General features: G+C 40.7%; 3 protein-coding genes across 4 annotated transcripts; all 3 read right to left on the bottom strand.

Annotated features, from left to right (window-relative positions):
- Positions 1–52: 52 nt before the first annotated feature.
- Positions 53–8899, bottom strand: LOC115768821. Its single transcript, XM_030713523.1, has 9 exons — positions 8857–8899; positions 4031–4130; positions 3691–3975; positions 3485–3620; positions 1478–1652; positions 805–1353; positions 656–752; positions 303–599; positions 53–245 (listed from the first exon to the last, which is right to left on the bottom strand). Exons 2-9 carry the CDS (start codon positions 4100–4102, stop codon positions 69–71), a joined length of 1788 nt encoding a protein of 595 aa, XP_030569383.1. The 5' UTR covers positions 4103–4130; positions 8857–8899; the 3' UTR covers positions 53–68.
- Positions 5874–7727, bottom strand: LOC115766640 (glycoprotein-N-acetylgalactosamine 3-beta-galactosyltransferase 1). Its single transcript, XM_030710619.1, has one exon. It carries the CDS (start codon positions 6834–6836, stop codon positions 6405–6407), a length of 432 nt encoding a protein of 143 aa, XP_030566479.1. The 5' UTR covers positions 6837–7727; the 3' UTR covers positions 5874–6404.
- A 4054-nt stretch (positions 8900–12953) lies between the features above and the next one.
- On the bottom strand, positions 12954–16024 carry LOC115766619 (protein commissureless 2). Of its 2 annotated transcripts, XM_030710618.1 has the most exons (3): positions 15608–16024; positions 14812–15458; positions 12954–13829 (listed from the first exon to the last, which is right to left on the bottom strand). In XM_030710618.1, exons 2-3 carry the CDS (start codon positions 15266–15268, stop codon positions 13282–13284), a joined length of 1005 nt encoding a protein of 334 aa, XP_030566478.1. In that variant the 5' UTR covers positions 15269–15458; positions 15608–16024; the 3' UTR covers positions 12954–13281. The 2 variants fall into 2 exon arrangements, with proteins under 2 accessions (XP_030566478.1, XP_030566473.1); XM_030710613.1 differs by lacking the exon at positions 15608–16024 and having other exon boundaries at positions 14812–15500.
- Between the last annotated feature and the right edge of the window lie 8257 nt (positions 16025–24281).

Here is a 24281-nt window from a genome sequence, read left to right as displayed (position 1 = left end):
GTAAGTACAATAAAAAATTTATTTAAAATTTACTTAATTCCTCTTTGAGTTTGATTAACGGCATAGCTTTATTTTTGATGTGGTACCTTGGATTTGGCTTGGACTCCTTCGAGTTTTTCATTCCATGCTCTCGCTTCGGAGGCTCCAAATATCCTCACCTGATACGTTAGATAATAAAAGTTGTATATATGTGGCATATATTCGAATTTTGTGCAAATTAGGCGCAAAGAGGCTGGCACGTTGAGCTAAAAAGAGATTTTATTATAGCCGAAAAAGTGGTTCAGTGGCCGGAAAAAACTTACATCGACCACATCGTAGTAGAACCGATCGAGGAAGTATTTGTGATGCTCCAGCGATGCATTCAGTGGTCTGCCCAGGTGTTCTTTTAATACGAAAGGTATAAAACGGTGATCGCCCAAGTGATCTCGGCTATCGCCAGCTAGAACATTCACATTGCTGAGACAACGGCCCAATTGCTCAGTTGCGGCGTCGCCCTGTGGGCTTGAGCTGCAGATGGTCTCATTAGGCATGGCCTTCAGGACGAATTGCCTAAGTGCAGCGCTGCTAAAGACAATACCCGATCGCTGGTACATGAAGGTCTGAAAGTAGAGGGAAAAGCTGTTCTTATATGTATAGTCTCAGTTTGGGTCAGCACCTGGTTGGCGGCATTGCGCATCTTGCAGCCAAAGTAAATGAGCTCCTCGGGCCTGTAGGGCTGCAGCATGTAGCGTAGGTTCTCCACCACGACAAAGCTGCGAAGAGTGTTAGTCAGTGACGGACTTAGTCGTAGAGCTCAGCTCGTACTTATCATCATTGGCATAGAGAAACCAATCGCCCTCGTCGAAGTGATATTTGTACACGTACTCAAAGTGAGCACGCATTTGCATCCATTTATCATTCAAATTCAGAAAAACGGCGGGCTCCAGCTCCTCGTGGGCATCATCGCTGACAAATAGATACTTATCACAGTGCTTGGACCAGGTGCGTTTCACATGCACCGCCGTCGACTCTTGCCGATAATAGTAGGTGGAGATAATGCAAAAGATACGCGCTGCTGGCGGAGCAGCCCTTGCAGCTTTTGGCTCTGGAGCCCTTTGCAGCAACATCATGACCAGCAGACAGATCAGTCCGAGAATCGCCAATTTCTGGATGGTACGGAGTATGGAGCAGACCATCGCAGAGTAGCCGCTGCACGGATTTATGATGCTAATTTTATTTTTGCCACTCAGAAAGAAGCGTCGCGTGCCTAAGAGCTGTCTCATTTTAAAACTGGTACTGAAATCAGCTCGAAAGATGATGATGATGATATGTCGGCTGTCTCGGCTGTGAACCGTGGCTTGTGGTCTGTACTGGCTACAATTTAATTATATTGAGTGCTTTTGTCTGTCTCAGTTTCTCGGTTTCCGCCACCTCAGCCCAACTCTCGATTGGCTCGCCGCATACAAATTGCCTTTTTCAATTAGAAATATTAACTCACCTGCCGGGAGCTGTCTCGGGCAATGCCTTTGCGTGCCGCGCAAGTCGAAGCTGATGCAAAACTTTGGTTACGCTTCGTTTGCAGTTTGAAATTGAGAATTGACAAGTGCAGTTGAATGCGGGAAGCGTTAAACGAGCCAAAGGCGCAACACTAGTCAGCTGCTGGGCGGGTTGAGCTATTGGGAGGAATATCTCCAATGTTGAATTGGTAATGTACCTAATGGGCTGAGCAGCAGCTGGCGAAGGTGTTGAAAGCATGGCAACGTAAGCGAGTGCTGACAGTGAGAGTTGTTGGTAACGAAAGGGTTAAGACCGAAGTTTACATTATTGAACGGAATAGTGACATGCTAAATTTTATGGAGTTTATATAAGACGGAATATACATAGGGTTACATTTAAAGAGATTACTATAGTCGACTTCTTTCACTTACTGAATTTCCCATGAAATTATGCAATTTGCTAACGAAATTTGTAAACAGTAGTCGATAAAGGTGAACGAAGAAGTGAAATTTTATGGAAGCTTTAAAGATTTAAAAAGCTTACTATTTTAATGTTCTTCACTGAACTGAGCTTCTCTTCAATAACTACGATTTGGTAACGAAAGGGTTAAGGAAGTTGTTTATATGAGTAATCGAAGAATTGACCTTTTGAATTCATGTAGTTACATTTAAGAGTAAACTTTTTAAGAGATTTTAAAGATACTCAACTCCTCCCAAAAACTGCAGTTTGATTGCAAAAGGCTTGAGAGCGAAGAATATAACTGAACGAAACATTTACATTTACATTTTCTTTAATTTACTTCACTTGCCTGATAATCTGCAATTTGACACCGGAAAGGTCGAGTTTATTGACTTGCTGTATTTTATGGAATATTTTTATATAAAGTAATGGAAATACATAGTTACATTACTTCATTTACCGAACTTATCTTGAAAAATTGCGATTTGGTAACGAAAGTGTTAAGACGTAAGCTGATATAAGAGAATGCTGATTTTTACGGAAGATAAAAAGCTGACTATCTTCATGTCCCTCAACTCTACTCAACTCCCCTCAAAAACAGCAATATGTTAGGCATTTCATGCGCTCTGGATGTTATTAAGCCATCAGTCAGTTCGCTGAGATGTATGCCAGATTTGCATAGACATGTGTATCTTTACAAATTCCGTTGAAAAAAACACAGATAACTGTCGCATTAGATAACAAATGTCAGCTATTGTTTGATTTGAAGGTGTTTTGCAACCCAAAAAATAAAAACAACACACGATACAATAACTTATATAATAACATGTGAGCCGATTCACGTGAAACTGTCAAAAAAATACGTATAAATATAAGTAAAGGTAAGCGATATTTGTTCATATAGGGCATTAATGTCTCCATTTACGTGCTCAAATTACCAGATGAGTTGTCATTGTTGGCTAACAGGTTGGCAGCACAAAATGGTAAACAATAGGCCTACACACACACACGAGTACAGTGAGGCACAGGAAACAGCAGCCGGAGCAGCGGCAGAAAAATGCGCAATATTGCATACAATTTGCCTTTCGCCCTTTGGCAAGAGACTCCAATAGCGATTCGAATGCCGAGCCCGAAGACAGTGCCAGGCATGCTGCAACAATGACACTTTGCAGTTGCAACAAAACGGAAGTAATTTTGCGCAGGCAGCCAATGGAAACAAAGGGCTTAGGAAAACGAAGACCTGGCTAGACAGGGAGACAACTTTTCATTGATGAACACGTATCTCAATCCACGTGTGTCTGTCTGTGTGTGTGTGTGTCAGTGTGTTTGTATGTGGGCTGAGATTGTGGACCCGTATGTGGCATGAATTATGTGAGAAACTGTTGAGCTAAGTAGTTAGATGATAGATGATATGTGGGTTACACGGAAGTAAACGTCGCCGTAACCCAAGATGCTGCCCTCTACACGTAATTGAAATATCCGAAATACGGAAATACTTTGGCCGATTTATAGCCAACTGGCAGCTGCGACAGTTTTTGGTCCCTTTATTAAGACAACAGCTCCATGGAATTGCGCAGAGGTTTGCCAAAAATACGTACATGATACATAAAGTAATATAAATCAAATATTCTGGGTGGATAAGACACCTGGAATGTAATTGCCCGTCTTGATATGGGGACCGTATGCTGTTGTAAGTATTTAAATTAAGAATTCTTCAAAAGATTTTTCCAAAATACAATAATGAGCAATATTTACCAAATCCGTGGAGTGCCAACTCATATTCCGTAGCCAGGGAATATACTCGTAGCCCTTTATAAACAGTTCGCTTGTTACGATCGGTATAAAAGTCTCGTGACCGAACTCATCCCGAGTATCGCCTGTGACCACGCCCACATTCATTAAACAGCGTCCAAGCTCCAAATCCTCTGTGAAGCCCTGCATTTTCATGCAGTGCTTCGTATCTGGCTTCTCGGCCTCTACTGTATAACGCCTTAAGGCCTCTCGGCTCAGCACGTAGCCACTTTTCCAATAGTTGAAGGGCTAGCGAGAAGTATTCATAGACTTGGTAGGTCAATTGCTAGATTGTGGAACTTACCAGGTTGGTGCCAGGATACTTGAGCTCATAGCCCAGATAAATGGGTTCAGAGGCAGAAAAGTTTTGAAGCATATAGCGGAGATTTTCAACGGCTACAAAACTGTGGGCACAAATAGAAAGATATTTTATTTAATAATATTAAAACAATATAATAAGACATGAGGACAATCTATCCTACAACAGGGGTATAGCTACCTCTACAGGGGCATAATAATTTTGTGGTGAAATGATAAACTCATTATTATAATATAATAAGATATTAAGGATCCTAAGCTTATCTGATTCGAATTACCTTTGAGAACATATAGTTATACAAATGTTAGGTTTCAATATTTTTGAATTCTTTCACTTGGAACTTTAAGCGTATAAGTTCTACAAATTAACTATTATTTTAGCCCAATTAAATTGACTTATGAAAAAATAATAAAAATGTTTAATTTCAGTTCATTTGAGCTTGTTCAGTTAGAACTCTCAGCGGAATAGTTCGGCAGAACAAACTCTCCATTGAAGCCAACAAAATCATATTCACAAATATTGCAAACGCTGATCTGTTGTGCATACAAAGAAATCCATAGGTAAGACATCGAAGATAAAAACTACAAATAAACGTAAAGCCAAATGCAAACAGTTATTATTTGAAAACCGTGTCAACAAGATTCGGCAAGTGAAGATCCGAATATCCGTTTCTGAATGAATGGCGACCCAATGCAAACAATGCCAAGTTCAAGCCGCAAATGTGCGCGGTAAACAAACTAAACAAGAAGAAAACAATAAAAAAAAAAACTAAAAATAATAATAAAATGAGAAAAAAAAACACATTTAACACGCGTACACTTAAACAAATTCTATGCACACACACACGTCAGCTCGAGGTGTGTCTGCGGCTAATTGTATGTGTGTGTGTGTGTGTGTGTTAGTTGCCAAACAAAGAGCCAAAATAATAGTTGATAATGCCGATAAGGTGAGGTGCTTACACTTGATTTTAGTTAGATGTATTTTTTTTCCCACCATATAACAAACTAGAACCGGTTCGCAGCACATTTGTTTGAGGTTTCATTAGAGTATGTGCTCAGTTGCGATGAATATAGCTAATTAAATTTTGCACAACGATTTTGGGGGCCTTGCCCCTAACCCAGAAACTGGTAAAGGCTTAAGAATGAGCGCATAAGCTTTGGTAATAAAATATGAAAAAATGTTTTCATTAGAAGTCGATAGGTCGGCAAGACGCCCCATTTCAAGGTCCATTAAATTCGATATTTCATATTCCCTCAGCAACGCCCTCTCCCTCTCCCTCTCTCTCTCTCTATCTCTATCTCTCGTGGTGTTGACATCACTTGTAATAAATTTCCAATTATGTGTGTCGGCATAAATTAAACGAAGCATCCATTGACAGCGCACTAAGACTTAATTGACCCTTTAACACTAACTTTGCCTCGACAAAATATATAATAAAAAATAATCAAATAAAAATGTCAGCGATAAGCGCAGAATATGACGTCGTTAGTACATTAATCTTAAGCGTCGCTTATTTTACAGAAAATATACAAAAATTTAAAACAGATTAGAAATGAATGCTACATTATTTGTTGCATTTTGCATTGCAATTATTTATAGAAAAAATGAATGTTCAATCTTGAAATGCTCTTTATATGAAAAACACAATAAAATGATAATAATTTCGCTTGTAAATTATACTTATAAATACATTTTTTATTTGTGTCAATGTGCAACTCAACCGAAAATATTTGCATTTGCTGAACGTTAAATAAATGGATTAAGAAACGAATGTGCATATAATTATAGCTTTTAATATATGTATATTCTTCGATTTAATTTCAGTTAGTAGTTTTGCATTTTGCTAATCAACATAATCTTCATCTACTGCGACTTGGGTCTGGGAAAATGTTCAGTTTGAATTTCAAAGAGCTGACAAAATTTGTACCAATTATGAAAGAAAAACTCCCTGGAGTGCAATCAGCTAAGCGCATATGCATATACTTGTTGTTGTTGTTGTTGTTGCCTGAATATGACGACAAAAGGCAGATACAGATAAAAACTGCTCTCAAAAGATACTTCCTTGCTGCCGTGGCGCAGTTGATAAAGGAAACGTTGTGTGAGCCAAACCACAAAGCAGCAAAGGAAGCACAAGAAAACGAGAAAAAAGAATGAAAATAATGATACTGAACGGAACGGAACCGTAAACCCATAGCCAGAGGCTGATAACTTTATCAATGAAAAGTCAAATGCAACCGGAGTGGGGGGCAGCACATAAAGAAGTAAAACGAATGTTTTGAATGTCATAACATATGCAAGCGATAAAAAATAATGACAAAGAGTGAGCCGGCAATTTATGAATGCCACAATTTAAATAAAGTTATGGATACCTCCAGTCCCCGATTTTGAGAAACCAATCGACATCGTGCTGGTAGTATTCGAACGCGTAGATAAGGCCCTGCCGCACCAGCGTCCAATTGTCTGTTGTGTTGACCAGTGGCACATAGGGCTCCAGCTCCAGATCCGCCTGCCCACTAACCAGCAGCAGCACATTGCAATGCCTGCCCCAGGTGCGCTTCACATACCTGGCCGCATCGGTGTACCAATATTTGTAGGTCACCAGGCAAAGGACACGAATCTTATCGTAGAGTGGGTCAGCGACTATAGATTGTGTTGCTAATGACCCACTCTTGGCAATACGCCCCACCCTGGTGGCCTTCAGTTTCGCCTGGGTCTTCCAGTAGAGCGCGACCAGCAGCAGGAGTATAATGCAGATGTAGAACACATGGAAGCCACGTCTATGCGAAACCATTGCTGACAACTATACTAAATGGGCTTGTGATTAATGACACCCACTAGAGCAGCAGAGCAGCACATATGATAAGAAATTAATCAGACCTAACATACAAATTTGACATGCAGATATAGGTTCCAATTCTAGCTGGTTACTCGTCTAAGTTATCAGAAGTTCAGTTAGTTTCCTACCCAAGTTAGTTGGGCTTGGCGATGTGCTCAGTGTGGCGTGTTGTTCCCTCGCAGATTCTTACGGAAGCAGACACCGTAAATTGCAAACCGGCTTTCCTTTATGGCTGAGCTATTTCCTTAATTTCGGTTTTTATAACAAAACAATTGTGCTTTGTTGAAAGAACATTGAACTTTGTCAAGTGAACCTCATAATAACCCATTATAATGATGCTTATAGTTTTTATCTGCTTGGATTAAGTCTTATGTTTCCCAGCTAAGCTGTCAGATAATTTAATTTCCTACATTGTTTTTAATTGGCATATATTTTGTTCTTATAATATTTTGCAATAGTCAATGAATGATTTGCGTGCACTCAAGAGCATATCCGATTTGATGGGCAATTACATACATTTAAATTAAGTTTAAATGATAATTGGATCAAGTTTAAGACGGGTGGCAGCTTTAAGATACAACTTTTAGAATTAACACAACTAGTTTGAGCTGATTCTGTAAGCAAATGCTAAAAATATGTTACCAATACAATAAAAGCTAGCGGATCGTGCCCTTCTGATGTTCGCTTTTATTTTGCATTGTAAATATTATATAATCCCAGCTTAAACAGTCGACTTCATATTGTTCTCATCTGTTGTTAGTTAAGTCCAATATTGCCACAGCAAACAGACAGCTTAAGCACTACAAATAGATACAATTAAAGACCTGCCAGATTGGACCATAAAACCCAAATCCCTGAACCGAACTCCAACTAAACGGAGCATCGCGGCTTTAGTGTATTTCTCTTGAAATCTGGCAACTAAAGCAACAGCAACCTGCTGCTCCAAAGCAATCGGAGCCCGGCCAATCCAATTCAAGCCAAGCTAAACAAACATTAAGTTACAAAATAAAATCTTTGGGCCATAAAATTAAAACACAGCAGAAGAGAGCATAACAGAAAGAGACGGAGCGCGTGTGTCAGAGGGAGTGCGCAACACGTTAATCTTGCGACGCGAAGCTTATCAGCAAAACAAACCTGCAAGCAACCTACTTTATATGTGAATGTATCTCTATCTGTAGCTGTGGCTGTGGCTGTAGCTGTATCTGTGGCTGCATCATCTGTGTATCTGTAACTGTGGCTGTGGCTGTGTCTGCATTTGTATCTGTCTGTATCTGCAGCTACCTCGAAACCCTTTACCCCTTGGCCCGAATGCTGCGCTTTGATGTCTTCTGATGCAAGCGCCGAGATAGGAACAGTTAGCAGTTGGCAACACTCTTAAACCTTCTTCGACCCTCTCTCTCTACCTCTCACTCTCAATTTCCCTGTATAGTTCTATTTTTTATGAGTTGGGTTCACGTTTAGGTCTGGCGAGCATCTTGCTGCATGCCCATAACTTTGACTCTCATCTAACTTTTATTTGCATTTTTATTCGTTCTAAGAACTTTTATTTCGCTGCCGGCTGAATCTAATTTGATTTGTTGACTAAAACAAACAGTTTTTAAAAATGCCTAACTGGCATCTACTTTTTCGTTTTGTTTTTACTTATTTAGCATAAATTTGAACTTTATTGCGCTTGAGTATTTATTCGATATTTTTAGCGTTTATTTACATGTCAAACTTGATCCAATCCGAGATGATAATTTGCATATTTCGAGTGAGTAAACTTTCAAGTATTTTGCCAGCTGCATTTATAGCCAAGTCAACATTGTTCCAAGGCTTACCCATTTGCAATGCAGGGTATACAGTGCATTGCAGCTACCCACATGTATTAACCTAGCTAAATGCCAGTAGTAGAATTCAGTAGCCAGTTATATTTAAAAGTCAGGCTACTAGTTTACAACTATCCCGTATTCTGTTAATAATAATAATTAGTTACCTTTTGAATCTGTTGATTAATTCAACTATTTGCGAGATACCACGAGTGCTCGGGTTGTTACATTTGTTACATATGCATTAAGTGGTTTTTTGCATGCCTTTCATTAAAATGAATTTGTTCTTAGAAAATATTCTATTGCACTTTTAATATAATAAATATTCATTTTATATATTTATTCGAGCGCCACATTTGCCGTGGCACATTGCAAAGGCAAACAAATCAAATGGCAAAATCTTTATAGCCAATGCCCATCAATTCACGTTTACTTAGCAGCTTTTGTTTTTAGCCAAACCTTTCATTCACCTTGTGTGGCCATAAAATTTGAGTAGAACGTTAAATAAAAGCCATGTAAAATCAGCAGCGTCGTGTGTTCCGAAAATGTTTGCTCAAGTCGAAAGGAAAGAGATAAATATTTCAAAGCTGAATATTTAAGCACAATTAACGCAAGGCTTTTAAAAATATTAAATAAAAACAAGCAAAAGCTGACACGAGTCGCAAACATTTTGAGGCAGTGTGACTTTTAATGCGAATGCAAATAGCTGTGTTTAAAGAGTTTAGTTACTTTTGACACACGACAAGGCAGCGAGATAGACACAGCTGGATTCAAATCAAATGAAATGTGTAAACTCTGAAGAAACAAATCTCTCTGGAATGCCTTAATATTATTAATGTCAATATATCATATGCGATTGCTCAATTAACTGTCTATAAATGCATCGGGTCTTAACAGTAGTAGGTATGTTATAAATATTAATTATTTTAGTCAGCGTACAAGTCAATAGTCTTTTTAATTAAGTCAATATACTATTTAATAAGACCTTTTCGATTATATAATATCACATTTTATGCGGCTAACTAAGTTAAATATTTCGTTGAGGCTTGGGCCTTGGCAAAAAACGCAATATTTGTATTTTTTGCGTAACCTTTTCAACGAGCTTAAACAATTTATTAAATATTTATTATATATATTTACAGATGCATTTACTTGGATATTTATTTGCCAAAATACCATATGCACGAACCAAACTGACCCAATATAAATATTTGTACATATGTATGCATATATACATATATCTATATATTCATTTATTTATGCACCCGCTTCTAGCAAATAATGTGAGATAAAAAACAACCAAACTGGCTTGCCAATTTTTTGCGCCACCTCCTGAAAAGTGGGTCAAATGTTGCGTATGACGTAGTCGAATTTGGATTCGGATTCGTCGTCCGACCGGTTTTCACTTTCAAACATCGTCGGCGGCGGGGCGTCTGCAGCTATTCCAGAGCTTTGGCCAACGAATTTGGCGGTTAATTGAAAATTCATTCAACTAAATACCGCTGCCGTTGGAGGGACTGAGGCCAAGTTTTAGCTTGGCCTAAACCGTGGGCTAATGTGCATTTTATTAATAAATTGTTCGTTTCATTAGGCTGGCTGGCTAGCTGGCTGGCAGACTCCACAGGGCAACTTTCTCCCCATCTGCATCTCGTGGATGGTTTTTTAATAAATTGTTTGCCCTTTGGTTGCGCTTTCTTTCTCCCGCCCATCATCAACTGCCTCTGCCTCTGCCTCGGACTCGGCATCTGCATTTAGTTACGGATTTGGGCATTTTATTTGAATTGTAAGCTAATTATGTTGTTTATGTTGTATAATATTTTGATATGCAGTCCGGACAACACATGTTTTCTTGCTTTTGCAATAAACTTTTTGAGGCGTGCCCTATCAAATGCAAATGAGATCTCTTAAGATGATATTGTGATACGAGTCGATTTCAAAGGCAGACCCAAGGCGTGACTAAGGCATTAAGCCAGTACCCAGAGTATAAGGCAACCTTTATAAAACCATTACGCTTCAGCCCATTAGCCGATCAATTAGTTAGCATAAACCGAAACTCATTAGCAACTATTTCAAGTACACACTACAAATATTTGCCCGTTTTGTGAGCAATTAACTATTAGACTAAAACGCTAAAAATACTTGAAGAATTCTCATTGTAACACATGTTGTTAATAGAAACAGCAAAGTCTGTTAACAGATTGATTTAAGGCGGAGTTTTTAGAACAAAAGTAAGTTCTGGAACGGGGTTTGTTTTTTTAGAGCATAAGCTGGCAATTTCTTAAAGATATTTCAACTTCTGCCTTAATGCTAATGTAATAAGGTATTATGTATTAATTGTCAAAGAAGAAAGACGGCAATCGAAAGTTTTTCTCCTCTGAACTCCAAGTTCTTGACAGAGAATACAGTCTGTGCTCAAAGTAACAACACGGCAAATGACAGAGAATGCTTTTATAGATGCGTATGTATGTTGGTTCGAGAACTGGAAACTTAATCGGTTTTGGTAGTATATGGAGCCTACGTGAGAGGATTTGTTATGAATGACGGCAGACGGGAAACATAGTCCGGGCACGCATTGATAGGCACGCGCATGCGCAACATTTTTGGCATATTTTGCGTTGTTTGATATCGATGCCGGCTAATGAATTAATTTGCACACACTGCGGCACACTCTACAGTTTGACAAGTTTGCTTTGTTTTGGGGACAGCGAAAAGTTCACCAATCGATATAAACAGAAACAGAAAGCTAAAGCCCCGCCACCAAAGGAGGCTTTGGCAGTGAGTCATTTATCCATTTCAGTTTTTGCCCACTTAGAATGCATAGAAAATATCATCAAGTGTCAAATAAACTTACTGCTGTCATAAATTGCAATTACAATTAAAATATATTATTTGCGCGACTGGAACACACTGCCACACAATATGCAATATGCAAATGGCAAATGGCAAATGGCAGTTGGCACCTTTTCGCGCATGCATAGCAAGCGGATGGATACCCTGCCCCCTGAGTACAGGTGCGTCTGCTGCTGTGGCAGTGGCTGCACTCGTTTCAGAGCCGGCAAATACTATGTTGAATGTTAAGTTGTAAAGTGAATAATTTGCGCCATCCACTTTATAGTTATGGAATTTTATTTGCCTGCGCGCTCACCTGACCTGCCCCATAGGTGCGCTGGCTGGCGACCAAGCATTTTCGCGACTTTCATAGCAATTTGTTATTGCCATTTGCAGCAAACAAATAATAATTGCGAAACGTACGGCAGAGATAAGCGTGGAAATTGCAATTGGGCAGATAAAAATACGTTAGTAAAATAAATAACGCCTAGCCACAAATAAATAAATTAAAAGTGCATTCAAATGCATTTCGATTGCAAATGCTGCGATTCATAGGCACATATGTTTTATCCTACAGATAAAGTTGATTGTAAAATTAACTATATTTCTTATCAAATTATTTGCAAAGTCCAAAAGATATTACATTTTCCGTTAATTTCAGAGTGTTTCAGTTGAAAAGAAACCGGTTCTCGAACAAAACCACATTTAGTTTTATTCGAACCACTTAGGAGCAATAAATGTAAGCGATCTATTAACATTGTTTTTCACTTTGCCGCACGTTTCGTGCCCTGTGACTTGATTTTTTTGTTTACTCGTATTTGTTGCACACATCTTTACGGCTTCGAAAAACGAAAAAAGAAAAAAACACATTGTAACATCATTATTTATGTCCAAGTTGAGCTGAGCAGAGCACAAGTAAACAAATTTGCATAGCTGGACCGAGTCTGGCGAGCTTATCAATACAAATGACAGGAACAATTGCATTGCAAGTGCTCGTAGAAGCGTGTATAATAGCATATACTCTTTCCAGCTATATCCAGCTGGCTTCTCTATGCAGCTTATCACGTGGCACGTTCTTTGCCGAATGTCAAAGTCAAACTGTCTCCATCTGTCCGCCCGTCCATCTACTTGGGTGGCAACTATCTCAATCTAGTCGGGCATCCGTTGAGCTGTTGCCGCTATTTATAAAGCTCAACAAAGAGATGCCTGGGAAAGCCCTTGACGGGACACGATGGGGCTGATAGGGACTCGGAATGGTTTCTGATTCAGGCGTCAATCAAATCAAATGCAGCGACTGCAAATCAAGTTGAATGCCACTTTGATTGATAGCAAAATAATAAATGCGAATGCAAAGGGCGTTGATAGCAGCAGTTGAGGTGAGTTTGTGAACAATAGAAGACTAGCGATATTAAAGTATAATATTTGTATAATTTATTATGCGTCACATTGTTGTCTACTTAGAAGCTAATAACAATAAAGCAATAAAGCTGAACAAATCTTTATCGAGCATATAGGTATTTTTATAAGTACAGGTAGTTTATATCATTTGTTGCGAGTTGTCTTTCTTTCCTTCTTTTTCTATAATCACAGCGCTTAGTTGAATCTAAGTACATAAATATCATATCGCATCGAATCGCGGCCAACTAACTATTTAGCCACAACAGCAACAATTATCACAGAGCACATTTTGGTTGGTATCTTTGCGATCTTGACCATCCAGCTAGTTCAGATCTCGGTGTTACACACACCCTGGAGAGCCATATTTAGCATTTATCGCCTTGGCCTTTCGATGTCTCGTCTTTCGTTTGGTTTTGGCCAAGCGGAGATTTCTTCTTCTCGTCTATGGTCTTAAAGCCAAATACCTCAGCGTAGCTGGGCACAAAATTGGACTTATTGCTTTCGCATGTGGGTGTGGATGTTGCTGCTGCTGCTGTTGCTGTTGTTGTTGTTGTTGTAGTTGTTGGCAACAGCGGAGTTGTTGCCTCACACAAAGGCAACGTCTGTGACCGCGATGTGCTTGTTGTTGTTGTTGCAGCTTCTACTGCGTCTGTTGTTGTGGTTGTTGCCGTTGCACATGTTGCTCTTGCTGCTGCTCCTCTTTCATGCTTATTGAATATATTAAACACGCTTGGATAGACAATCAGGCACGACGATTGCGGGGTTTTTTGCAGCAACTCCAAGGCAGCTTCATAGCTGGGCAGACCGGAGACCAATGTGTATTCCGGCACCGGATCCTCCGCATCGGGCTGCAGTTTCAGTGCCTCGATATCAATAATTGTGCACTGCGATGAGCTATTGGCATTGTTATGATCTGTACACGGAGAGAAAGGCAGTTAATTAGTTGACAGACTTCATGGATGGCGAATTGCATGTGTGTGTGTGTGTGTGTGCCAAGTCGCTTTGAGAAATGATCCAGTTCCATTTAGACATTTGTATTTTGATGAAGTGTTTTAATTGTTGACTTTTATTTATGTGTTACCCAACAATATTAATTACAGGCACGCCGCACTGAAGTTTGTATATAGATTTGTGTGCATTTAATATTTATTTTAATTTCAACCTGTTTGCCGCTCACAAAATGCACTTGGCATGAATCTATTTTGTGCTTCACTTTTTTACTTTTATTCATACATTTTCTGCTTGCACAGCAAACATGGGTATTAAAAAGAAAAGAAAAGTTTAGAACAAGAAACCATGGCCTCGGTTCATGTGCCAATTCTTTTGAAGGCCGAAACAGTAAAAACAAATTAGAACTTGACGAGAATTCAGAGTGTGAATAGCTCTCAAAGAAAGTCAAAGTCTATTCAAATTAAAGCTTGCACGTGTCTAGCCTTAAGTAGGAGCCGAGCTAATTGCAGGCATTAGCTTGTGTTTAGGCCAACTTAGTTCAGGCCTATTAAAGCGGCTCGCAATAGCTGATGCGATTAGCATTTCAGTTGAAGTAAACTTGGTTATTAGCCTTACGATAATTCCCATTCAAGACTGTTTCTCAATTTCATGGCATTTCTGATTCATTCATGAATATCGCCCGAGAGCTGCTTGAAATTGTTCTCTACATTTTAGCACGTAGACCTCAGTCGATGTTTGTGTAACTTTCCGTGCCCCTGGACGCTAATCATAAATGCCAACCAAAGCAGGAAAAACCTTTAACTTAATACTAAGTTGTTGATGTTGATTGATAAGGCCTAATCGTACTTATATATAGTACACACCCCACTTCCCATTCAAAAAGCGATTGCTCTGGAGGCGGCGGCGACTTGTCACAGCTGTGGAATCCGTTGGGGTTTACTTACAATTTCGTTTCCAGGTGCGAAACTGATGGTACAGGAAGCAGGAGCATATGCAGAAGACCATGGAGATCAAGATAAGGGTGAACACAATGCCGATCCACACCTCGTTCATGAACTTGTCGTACTCCAGCTGCTGCTGCAGTTGATCCACGCTGCTGCTGTCCAGCACCACACGGTTAGCGCTAAAGTCGTAATCCATGGTCAGTTCGCTGGAATTCTGTGCGATCGCTTCGTTGAGCTTGTGATGCTTCAGCTGTATCGAGTTGAAGATGGTGGCTCCAATCTTTTGCAGAAAATCGCTATTGGCCAGCGCATCCAGTGTGCTGATCGTGGGTGTTGAGGCCTCCGCGGCGGCGGGGTTCTTGCCGTTCTCTAATATTTGTTGTGCGGCGCCGCCGAAATGATCGAAATGCAGATCGTGCGACAGTTCGTAGTTTAATGCGCGTGGCAGGCCCTCCATTGTATCTTATATATCGTTGTGTTCTGCTCGTTCTAGCTCTGTACGCACTCGGATCACGTTCAGTAATTACGAGTATCTTTTGCTGCGGCACACTTTCACTGTAACCGTATCGGTATCTCTATCTCGATCTGTATCTGTATTTGTATCTTGGCTCTTGGCGCTGCACACACACGTCCGGCGGCGGCTACGTCTGCAAATAAACTGATTAGCGCTCAGCACGCAGAGCACAGCCGAAGGCAGCTCGGCTCGATCGTCAAGCGCGCTCTGTTAACTCCACTCAAGAGCGAGAGAGCGGCAACGCATGCGATCGACCGGCGAGGGTGGGAGAGAGCGCGCTACCTGGCCAAAGATGCGCTCAAATGTGCTCAATGCGCTCAGCAAGCGGCTTTTGCTCATTTGCCGCTTCGTTACGCATCGCCAAGAACTGGGCCTGAGGCGTGTGCATATGTGTGTGTGTGTGTGTGTATTGGGAAATGATCTTCTTCTTCTCGCTCGTGTAATGCTCGCTCAGTTCGTCTTTTGTGCTCCAGACAATGCCTTCGAATTATGGGCCCATAATTGGCGTTACAAAGCGGCGCACATGTTGCCTGCCCAGTCTCAGTTCCAGCGCAGTCCCAGTCCCAGTTCCAGTTCCAGATCTTGTCCCAGTCGTACTGTTATGTAGCATCGATCTTCATTTCGGTTCTGTTCGTTCTGTTCTTTGATTTCGTTTTGCCTGGCAAATGACATATCTCTACATTTGTATTGTTCGGCCGTTTGTCTGAGAAAAGAAATTATTGCCGTAGGATAATACGCGTGTGTCTCTGTCTGTATGTGTGTATGTGTATGTGTGTGTGTTTGTAGGTTTCGGACTGGGCCTGAGACCATTTCTCGTTCTGTAGTTGTTGCTTTTTTTAATTTTCTTCTTTTTTTTCACTGGTGGGGTTTTAAATTACAGCTACGTGCAGATATCTTATTTCGGTATTTCGGGACTGAAGAGCAATTTGTGGGCGCACAAGCCTAAGCAACAGCGGATTCTTTATGCATTCACCTGGTGGAAGATCAAGTTTGGTGTTGCTGTCAGGTAGGAGACAGCAATTGGTACAGCACACAAAATGCAAGAACTGCTCGTTTTGGGTTTGATGGATATGTAATTATGTGACGAGTCAGTTGTAGATTAAAATGATTATATATATATATGTACATATTAGCGGGTATTACCCGGCCTTGCCCGTGGTAAATTTTGTGCTAAAATAAAATGATATATTCATCCGCACGAAGGGCGCATTCGAGATTGATTTTATCCGCTGAAACACTTTTTCACTAACTTTTTTTTGTAGATTTTTGAAAATGAGTTTTATGCCGATCGGATGGTAAACAGAAAAGTTTCATACAAACATTTTCGCCATTTTTCCACACATGCGGGTGGAATTCCGTCATAAACTTCATCACCAATCACTCACTCAGTTAGTCAGTCAATCAATCAGTCAGTCATTCAGGACAAACACTTTATATGGACATAAACTGGATTTAGTTTTTTTTTTTTAATTCACATTTATCTTAATGTATGATAAATACGCACATAAATCAACACTGATCATTGCCACTTTTTGTCAGGATACCGATAAGAATTCATATAGAAAACACATGCACTCATAACATATCCAGGATAAGATCAGTTTCTCATAGAAAACAAGCATTGAAATAGCCTTTCAACAAGCTTCCTCTATGATAAATTCCATTGCAATTTATAAAGGGTTGCTTGGCTCTGTTGTTAATGATGAGCTCATCGACTGCACAAAAGAACATTCTTATCATGATCAGCTAATCTTTACGGCCAGCGAAATGAATCAGCACAACAGACTAAGATGATGATGAGGCCCTTTTGCGGCTCTGGTCCAGGGAGGGAACCCAGCTGATTGTCTATTACGAGGGTCAGATTAGCAAATCTTGCCGGGTAGCTGCATCTTCTGTCACAATTGATGACGTTTTTTTTTTGCAGCTCATTTAATGCGAAGACTTGCGGCTCTTGCGGCTAACCATATGGGCCCAGATCTTGGCCAGGTACTCGCCTGTCTGTCGCTAGACCTATTGCAATAATTTCTGCCCAACTGTCACACGCAGTAAGACAATGGCCATCTAATTAGGTGAGCTAAGCCCGCGTACCCACCCTGCCCCGGGCTACCCATAAAGCCCTGTACGGTGCGGTAGCTGGTGGCAAGACGTGTCTTTGTTGCGCTGTCTTCTGCCGCTTTCTTTTGGCTTCTGGCTGGGCTGACCCTTGGGGCCCAGTTGACCGACTTGTGTTAGCACAGGCCAAGTGGCTTTAATTTAAGACCCTAATGAGCCATTTAGGCATTCTGCATTCTGGCTTTGTATTCAATGCCGACTACTGTGCTGAGCCCCACAAAAATTAATGAGTCCACGGCCAGACGGTGACTGAAGCCGGGCAAGCGGCAGAGGCAGAGTCTCCGAGACTCTGTCTTTGCATGCGGGTGATGGCACTGATAAAGCCGCTTAATTTTTCACTGGCCACGGGGTCCAAGTCCAATACCAAGTCGTTGCGCTGCTTTGCATAATGCAGCAGCACAACGACCAACAAATTTTCCATAGGTTATTCATTTTTTATATATTTATTTTAATCATTCCAATCCATTTGCGTTGGTCATTTACCTATTGGCTGCAGGCTTGTCAAGCGCTTCTGACATTCATAAATCGGCTTAAATTTGATCTTGAACAACGTATTTCATTCCTTAACCTCCCATAGCTAAATTGATTGTGTGAATTGACCTTATAAAGCCAGATTGTGTATCCCTCGCTTGCATTCCACTCAAATTTGGTTTCCCCCTCAGGCCCAAAAGCCTCATTTGCCGTAATCGCAAGAATGCAGCTTTAATTATATGAATAAAGCTGCCGCCGACTTTTTCTAGAAACAGACAATTAATCGCATCTCACGTTGTTTTTAAATTTAAATTTAGACTCGGCATATAAATATAACAAATTATAACATATATTGGAAATGCAAAAATTAAGCGATCATTGCGGAACTATATAGATTACAAAAGCCACTTATCCTGAGATGTCAGCTAAATATCTGCATCTACCCACCTCGTCCCAATTTGGCATGTTCTTCAGACATTTATAGATTTTCTTAAATAGATTTTTTTATATATTATACTATTGCATTTACTCAGCTGCACAGCTTTTTCCACTTAAGAACACAGCGTGAACTACTTTCCACTTAGCATATGAAAATTATTTATGACGGATACTTCCTCAAGTTTATTGTTTGTTTCCTTGCAACTCGAATCGAGTCGTCAGTTGTGCACTTTCGCACATGTGAAAATCTATTCTCGATTTCCGCATAATTACATGCTCTCAATGCATTTCACACACTCTAATTGAGTAATCAGCTGCAGCATCAGTCAGCCCAAAAGGGAAAAAATTGAGTCTAGGAAAAACTAGATCTTGCATTGCGATAACTCCTGCGGTGAACTGTGCGCCATAAAGTCATACCCTGACGATATCCTGCCTGGCTCTGGATAATGGAAGCACTTGTTCCCTGAGCCCGAAGATTCAGTATCGAAGCACAGCTCTGGGCTGCAGACCAGGGGCTCATTTCTTTTCTTTTTTTTTTTTTTGGTATGAAGCTCAGCAAGACGCAACGGACGACCAACTGAGCTGTGACGCCGGGAGGGATCTGAGGAGGAACAACAATAATAATAACAACAACAACAACAACAACAACAGTCGCATAGGCAGGTAATTGCTGCAGTCGGAACGCACTGATGTGAAACATTTGTCATATGGACCGAGACGTGCCGTGAGATGCCCTGGGAAAGTTGTCGTCAACGTCTTCGAAGTCGAGCTGCTGCTGCTGCTGCTGGCAAGCCTTGCCTGAGCTCTAAACTGTGATATAGGTCATGCAACCCTCAAGGTTCCGCGTAGTACCCTGCCTCAAGCCCCCGTTGCCGCATGTTGCATGCCGCATGCCTCTGCATTGTCTTTGGCTTTTGTAACTGCTCTTTGAATTCGTAGAAATTACGCGTGAGCATGCAGCACTCGAGGCAGCGGCGAACCAGCTACAGAAAGTAGCCTAGTCCTGGTCCTGGTCCTGCCACTAGCCCTAGTCCTTATTATGTTTCTGCCTGATGATTCCCACTGTGTGTGTCTCCTCTGTGTCTGCTGTCTAACAAGTGCATTTTGAGTGCCGCTTTCATTGCATGCACAATTAAAAACGCAGTTGCACAAAACAAAACACAATCCAACTGGAGCTCTCTCTCTCTCTCCCTCACTCTGCACACAACTCCCCCGAACGAGCCAAGATCCGACGTCAACCAAACTGTCAACCCATTCAATGTCAATGAACCGCAGCTGTAATGACACACACAGATACACACACACGGTTGCAGTCCACCTACCAAGAACGTTGTCGTTCGGATTGAATTTTTTCCTTATTTGTTTATGGTTTTGCCCGTCTCAGATAATCTTGGGGCGCGTTAGCTTCAAGTTCGTTGCGCTTGGCCAGGTTACTCGTGCCCGCGCCTAGGGCCCATACTCGTAAATATGTATCTGTATCTGTATATAGTACTTATGATGTTATTTCATTTTATTGTCGTCTTCAGCTTGGCTGTCGTCGTCGTGGTCGTCGTCGTCTGTCATAGTTTTCAACAATTTTGTTGGTTTATCGCTTCAAAGGTTCCTCAATACTCGTACAACAATTCATTGAACATTATTAGCACTCAAGCATACATTTTTTCGACATTCTAGACCGCTAAGTGGCTTTATAAGTTTGTTGTTGTTGTCAATTTTTTATTATAGGTGCAGCTAAACTTTGCAGTCCCTCCTTTTCAGGGGGCATGGGCTACCATATGGGTCTTGATTGGTTCGGCAATTCGTGTAATCGATTTGCGGCATAGGTGAAAATGTCGTAATGCAACATTAACTACTGCGTATATGGATTCGATTGGTCATACTTCAGATAGCGCAAGAGTTAACTTATCAAATTTCAACAGAGTGCTAATCGCAGAATAATACATAATAATATAATAATCTGATCTAATACAAAAATCGACGCCAAAGTAGTTATCAAACTTGTTCTACCTAAAAATATATAATTCTAATCAAAAAATTAATTTCTCAATAAATTTCGACTGATTGTTCCTTTTGTTTTCACATTATATGACATTCTTATATAAGTAAAAGATAACATGACTGATTTGCCTTAACATAAATTCTAATTTACCTATAAATATATATGTACAAAACGACTTACCCAAAAATTTACATAGTACAGAAAACAATATGTTCACATATCTGAAAGAAAAATAGAAGTAAAAGTAAGTTCTGGGAACAGCAAAAGAAATAAAAATATAATGAGATATACTACAGGAGAGTAAATTAGCGTAAGAGTTAGAGCAGAGATTAAGTTGTTAGATTGTCACCAAGACTGGTAAATATAATGATCGTAATAAAAATATTAAGTCTTTATGGGCTTACTTGAATTCACGAGAATCGCATAGTAGGGTGGTATTTAAAAACAATTGTATTTATATTCTCAGCACAGTAAGAATTAAACTACAATTCATGAGAATCGCATAGTAGGGCGGTAGTTAAAAATAATTGATTTATATTCTAAGCGCAGCGAGAAGTACAATGCGCTTTCTGCATGCATACATACACAAATAAGTACACACATATATACATACATACACACACATTCATGCAAAAAGTGGCTATCAACAATTTTCCGCCCATGGGATGGCATAACTGAGCACATTAAACCGAGTATTAAATATACAATTATTCATTTCAGTTTAAAGCCATACGTTCAAGTTCAGATCAAAGATTAACTAAATATGGCTTAAAGGCTTTAAACGCCGTTGTTGACCACTTGAATAATCGACTGGAAATGTTTTATAAAAATAAACATCTGGTTGAAATCTGCGGTATACATATCTTTTATTGAGCACTTGCTGACATTTACATAGGCAGAGATAATTTGTATCGATTAGAAATTGATCGTTAATATCTGACAATGTGCGAATGTGTAGAATCACGCTATAAAATCGAGGAAATAATTGAATAGCTATATATACATTAGAGTCTCGGCTTATAGCTATGCAAATGGCAACACGATTAATTAGAAATGCTCGCGGTAGTCGTGCTATAAATCTAACAATAAGCGGATTATTTAGACACCGTCTGATCATATCTTACTCACTGTGCATCTATAATAGTCGTGTTTATAGCCAAGAAATGCAACTGGTTTTCGTTTGAATTTTTTGATAATTTATCTAAATTTTCAAATATGTTCTCCAAACGCGTGTGTGCTAATTAAGTTTAGTCCGGGTGTGGATTTTGCCAGTCATTGAAGCTGACCTCATGTGGCCCATTAGCCCCGTAATGTGCAATCAACAGTTAGGTTCTAAAAAGCTTTAGGATTTTCAAGTAATTGTCTATTAAAAAATATATCTCAATTAACCCTAATTTCGCACTTGGCGCCCAGCCCCAACCGATCGAGGGATTACTTTGGCGACCTCAATTGCCTTCTCTCGATACCCGCACAGAGAAAAACAGGGTACAACATTGTAACTGGCCAATCAATAAATGCGTTTTATGATTCATTCCAGATATTACGCTTGACTTGCATTGGGAAACCACTCGACTGGCTTATCGGCGCGTTCTTATCGCTGCGAGGGGTACCCTAAAATGATATGCAAGGTGCTTGGACGGCTTTCTGGTTGGGTAATTCATCAAATCCATCAGCCATAAACTTTCAATTTCGAGAACTGCCCGACGACGCCTTGTCGGGCTTGTCATTATTGACATTACAAATGTTATTGATTGTACTCCGGAGAAGTGTGTAAGAGTGTCGGGTGGAGGGGGGGGAGCTAGTCAGTTGTGGCTCCATTTCGTTTCACTTTTCCACGGGCTGCTTTTCTTTTCGGGCCTCCAGACCTCAAGTCACGAAATCGAAAGTACATGTTAATTATTTCCACATACAAGCAACAATCACCTGCATTCATTGTAGGAGACGGTACGCTCGCGTAGGCCCGATCAATTTTCACTGATAAGCGCATTAGTTTTCGAGTGTTACCTTGTACAATAATTTCCCCCCGCGCCTGCTTCAGCCACGTTTGCTGTGCATCTTGGTGTCAATCAGTTCCAATTCGAGTCCCAGTCTGATTTTTTTCTTTTTTGTTGACATTTCTTTCTGCCTCGTCAACGTTGTTGCATGCAAACAATGAAATCGGTTTTTTTTAATACACTTTTGTGGGGCAACAAGGGTTGGGGCGTCGAGTGCAGGCAACGGGGGCAACATCATCAGACTGGCGACAGTAGCATTACAAAGCGTTTGCTTTTGACTTTTCGAGTTAGCAATTCTGGGAAAGTGTCACAGCGGCGCTTTGTTTTGCGCTGTAAGTGATATGGCCAAACGACACTGGAATGGGGTAAATGGGGCATACAAAGCCTTCAAATTTCTTGCACGGCCCCAATGAAAGTAAATACACACAGTGTAACATTTCTAAGAAAAAGAATACCTTTATATCAAGGCATAATGTTTAAGCATTCATCTCTAATTCCCAAAAGGTTTGGGCGCAACAAGCTAGATATAGACATAGACTTGACTTAATTGCATTTGCCACTATAATAATAATATATTCGTCTTTTTTGAGCTGTATTCTAATTTTTGTATTTTTCATTTCGGTCATTGTTTGAAAGCCCACATAATTTGCATTTCAAATGAGGTTAGCAGCCTCTAGCACTTGGCACACGCCCGCTGCACTGCTCTAATTACATGACTTACATGTCTTGGGTATCAAAGCAATGGCTCCAGCCACCCTACTCATCCATCCATTCCACGACATCCCATTCCATGGCACTTGCTGGCGCTGAAAGCATGTCGAGCTACAATTAATTGCACGCCAAGTTGTTGACGCTACCTTATGAAAACTCGTGTAAGGAAAGACTGCCCCAGGCAAAACAGCAACAGCCAGTTGGAGGTGGCGGCGAAATGAGGCAGTCGCGTATTTAAAGTCCAATCTGCAACAATTCAATTAAGCCAATAACAAAACCAATTTGTAATGCGCTGCAGCTTTTTAGCTACTGCCACAGAGAATGGCAAATGACGAAGGCAATGGCGATGATGATGACGATGACGATGGCTCCCAAGTCTTGGAGGACTGGGGGAAAGTAAGAGTAAAGCAACGCAGCCGGGCAGAGACTGGGACGCCAGCAATGGCAAAGCTAATGCCAAAGACAAAGACAAAGGCAAAGCCACGCGTCAGCGGGGCAAATCCAATTAAAGTGGTGACAACGATGTTGCAGCCACTAAAAAAGGGGGCACTGGAGCGCCGAGTGCGGGGCATGGTATGGGGTGCGCATAAAAATTGAATAAAGCGCAATTTCAAATGGCTCTGTGGACCACGGACTGGCGGCCACGGACCACAGACTATGGACCATGGAGCAATGCCACCTGCTGTTGGTTTACATTTGCAAAAGTCGACTTCAAAGCAATTGCGACATAATTAAGTTGACAACAACAACAACAACAACAACGACAGCGACAACAGCAACAATAACAACATCAAGCAGAACCAGCTAACGATTGACACCAGTGACCCAGTTAAACGGGCCGGATAAAACTGGACGTGACTCCAACTCTGGCTCTGGCTCTGGCTCTGCCTCCTTCGCTGTTTCCATCTGCGACTGGAGCTGACTAAAAGGCGAACCGTGTGACGTCGTCGTCGCCGTCCACATCCACGTCGTCGTCATCGTTGTCGGCCCCATTGTCCGTCGCAGTTAAAATTGAAAATTAAAATTGTTAGACAGCGTGTCGCGCTGTCGCCTGTCAGAGGCATTTGCTCAGCATATTACGTATACGTATGCCCTGCTTTGAACTTAAGGCAACGATTTTAGGCCTCATAAAAAAGGCTCAGTTTAAGAGGAGCTCGAAGTTTGGAAAAGAGCCTACAAACGTGGCCAAAACAGGAATTAGATTTAAGTTAAAATCGAAACATAATATTTAGCA

Source organism: Drosophila novamexicana, unplaced genomic scaffold (assembly GCF_003285875.2).
Source record: "Drosophila novamexicana strain 15010-1031.04,08,12 unplaced genomic scaffold, DnovRS2.1 tig00000009-arrow-pilon, whole genome shotgun sequence".
Taxonomy (NCBI): domain Eukaryota; kingdom Metazoa; phylum Arthropoda; class Insecta; order Diptera; family Drosophilidae; genus Drosophila; species Drosophila novamexicana.
This window is presented reverse-complemented; position numbering and strand designations above follow the sequence as displayed.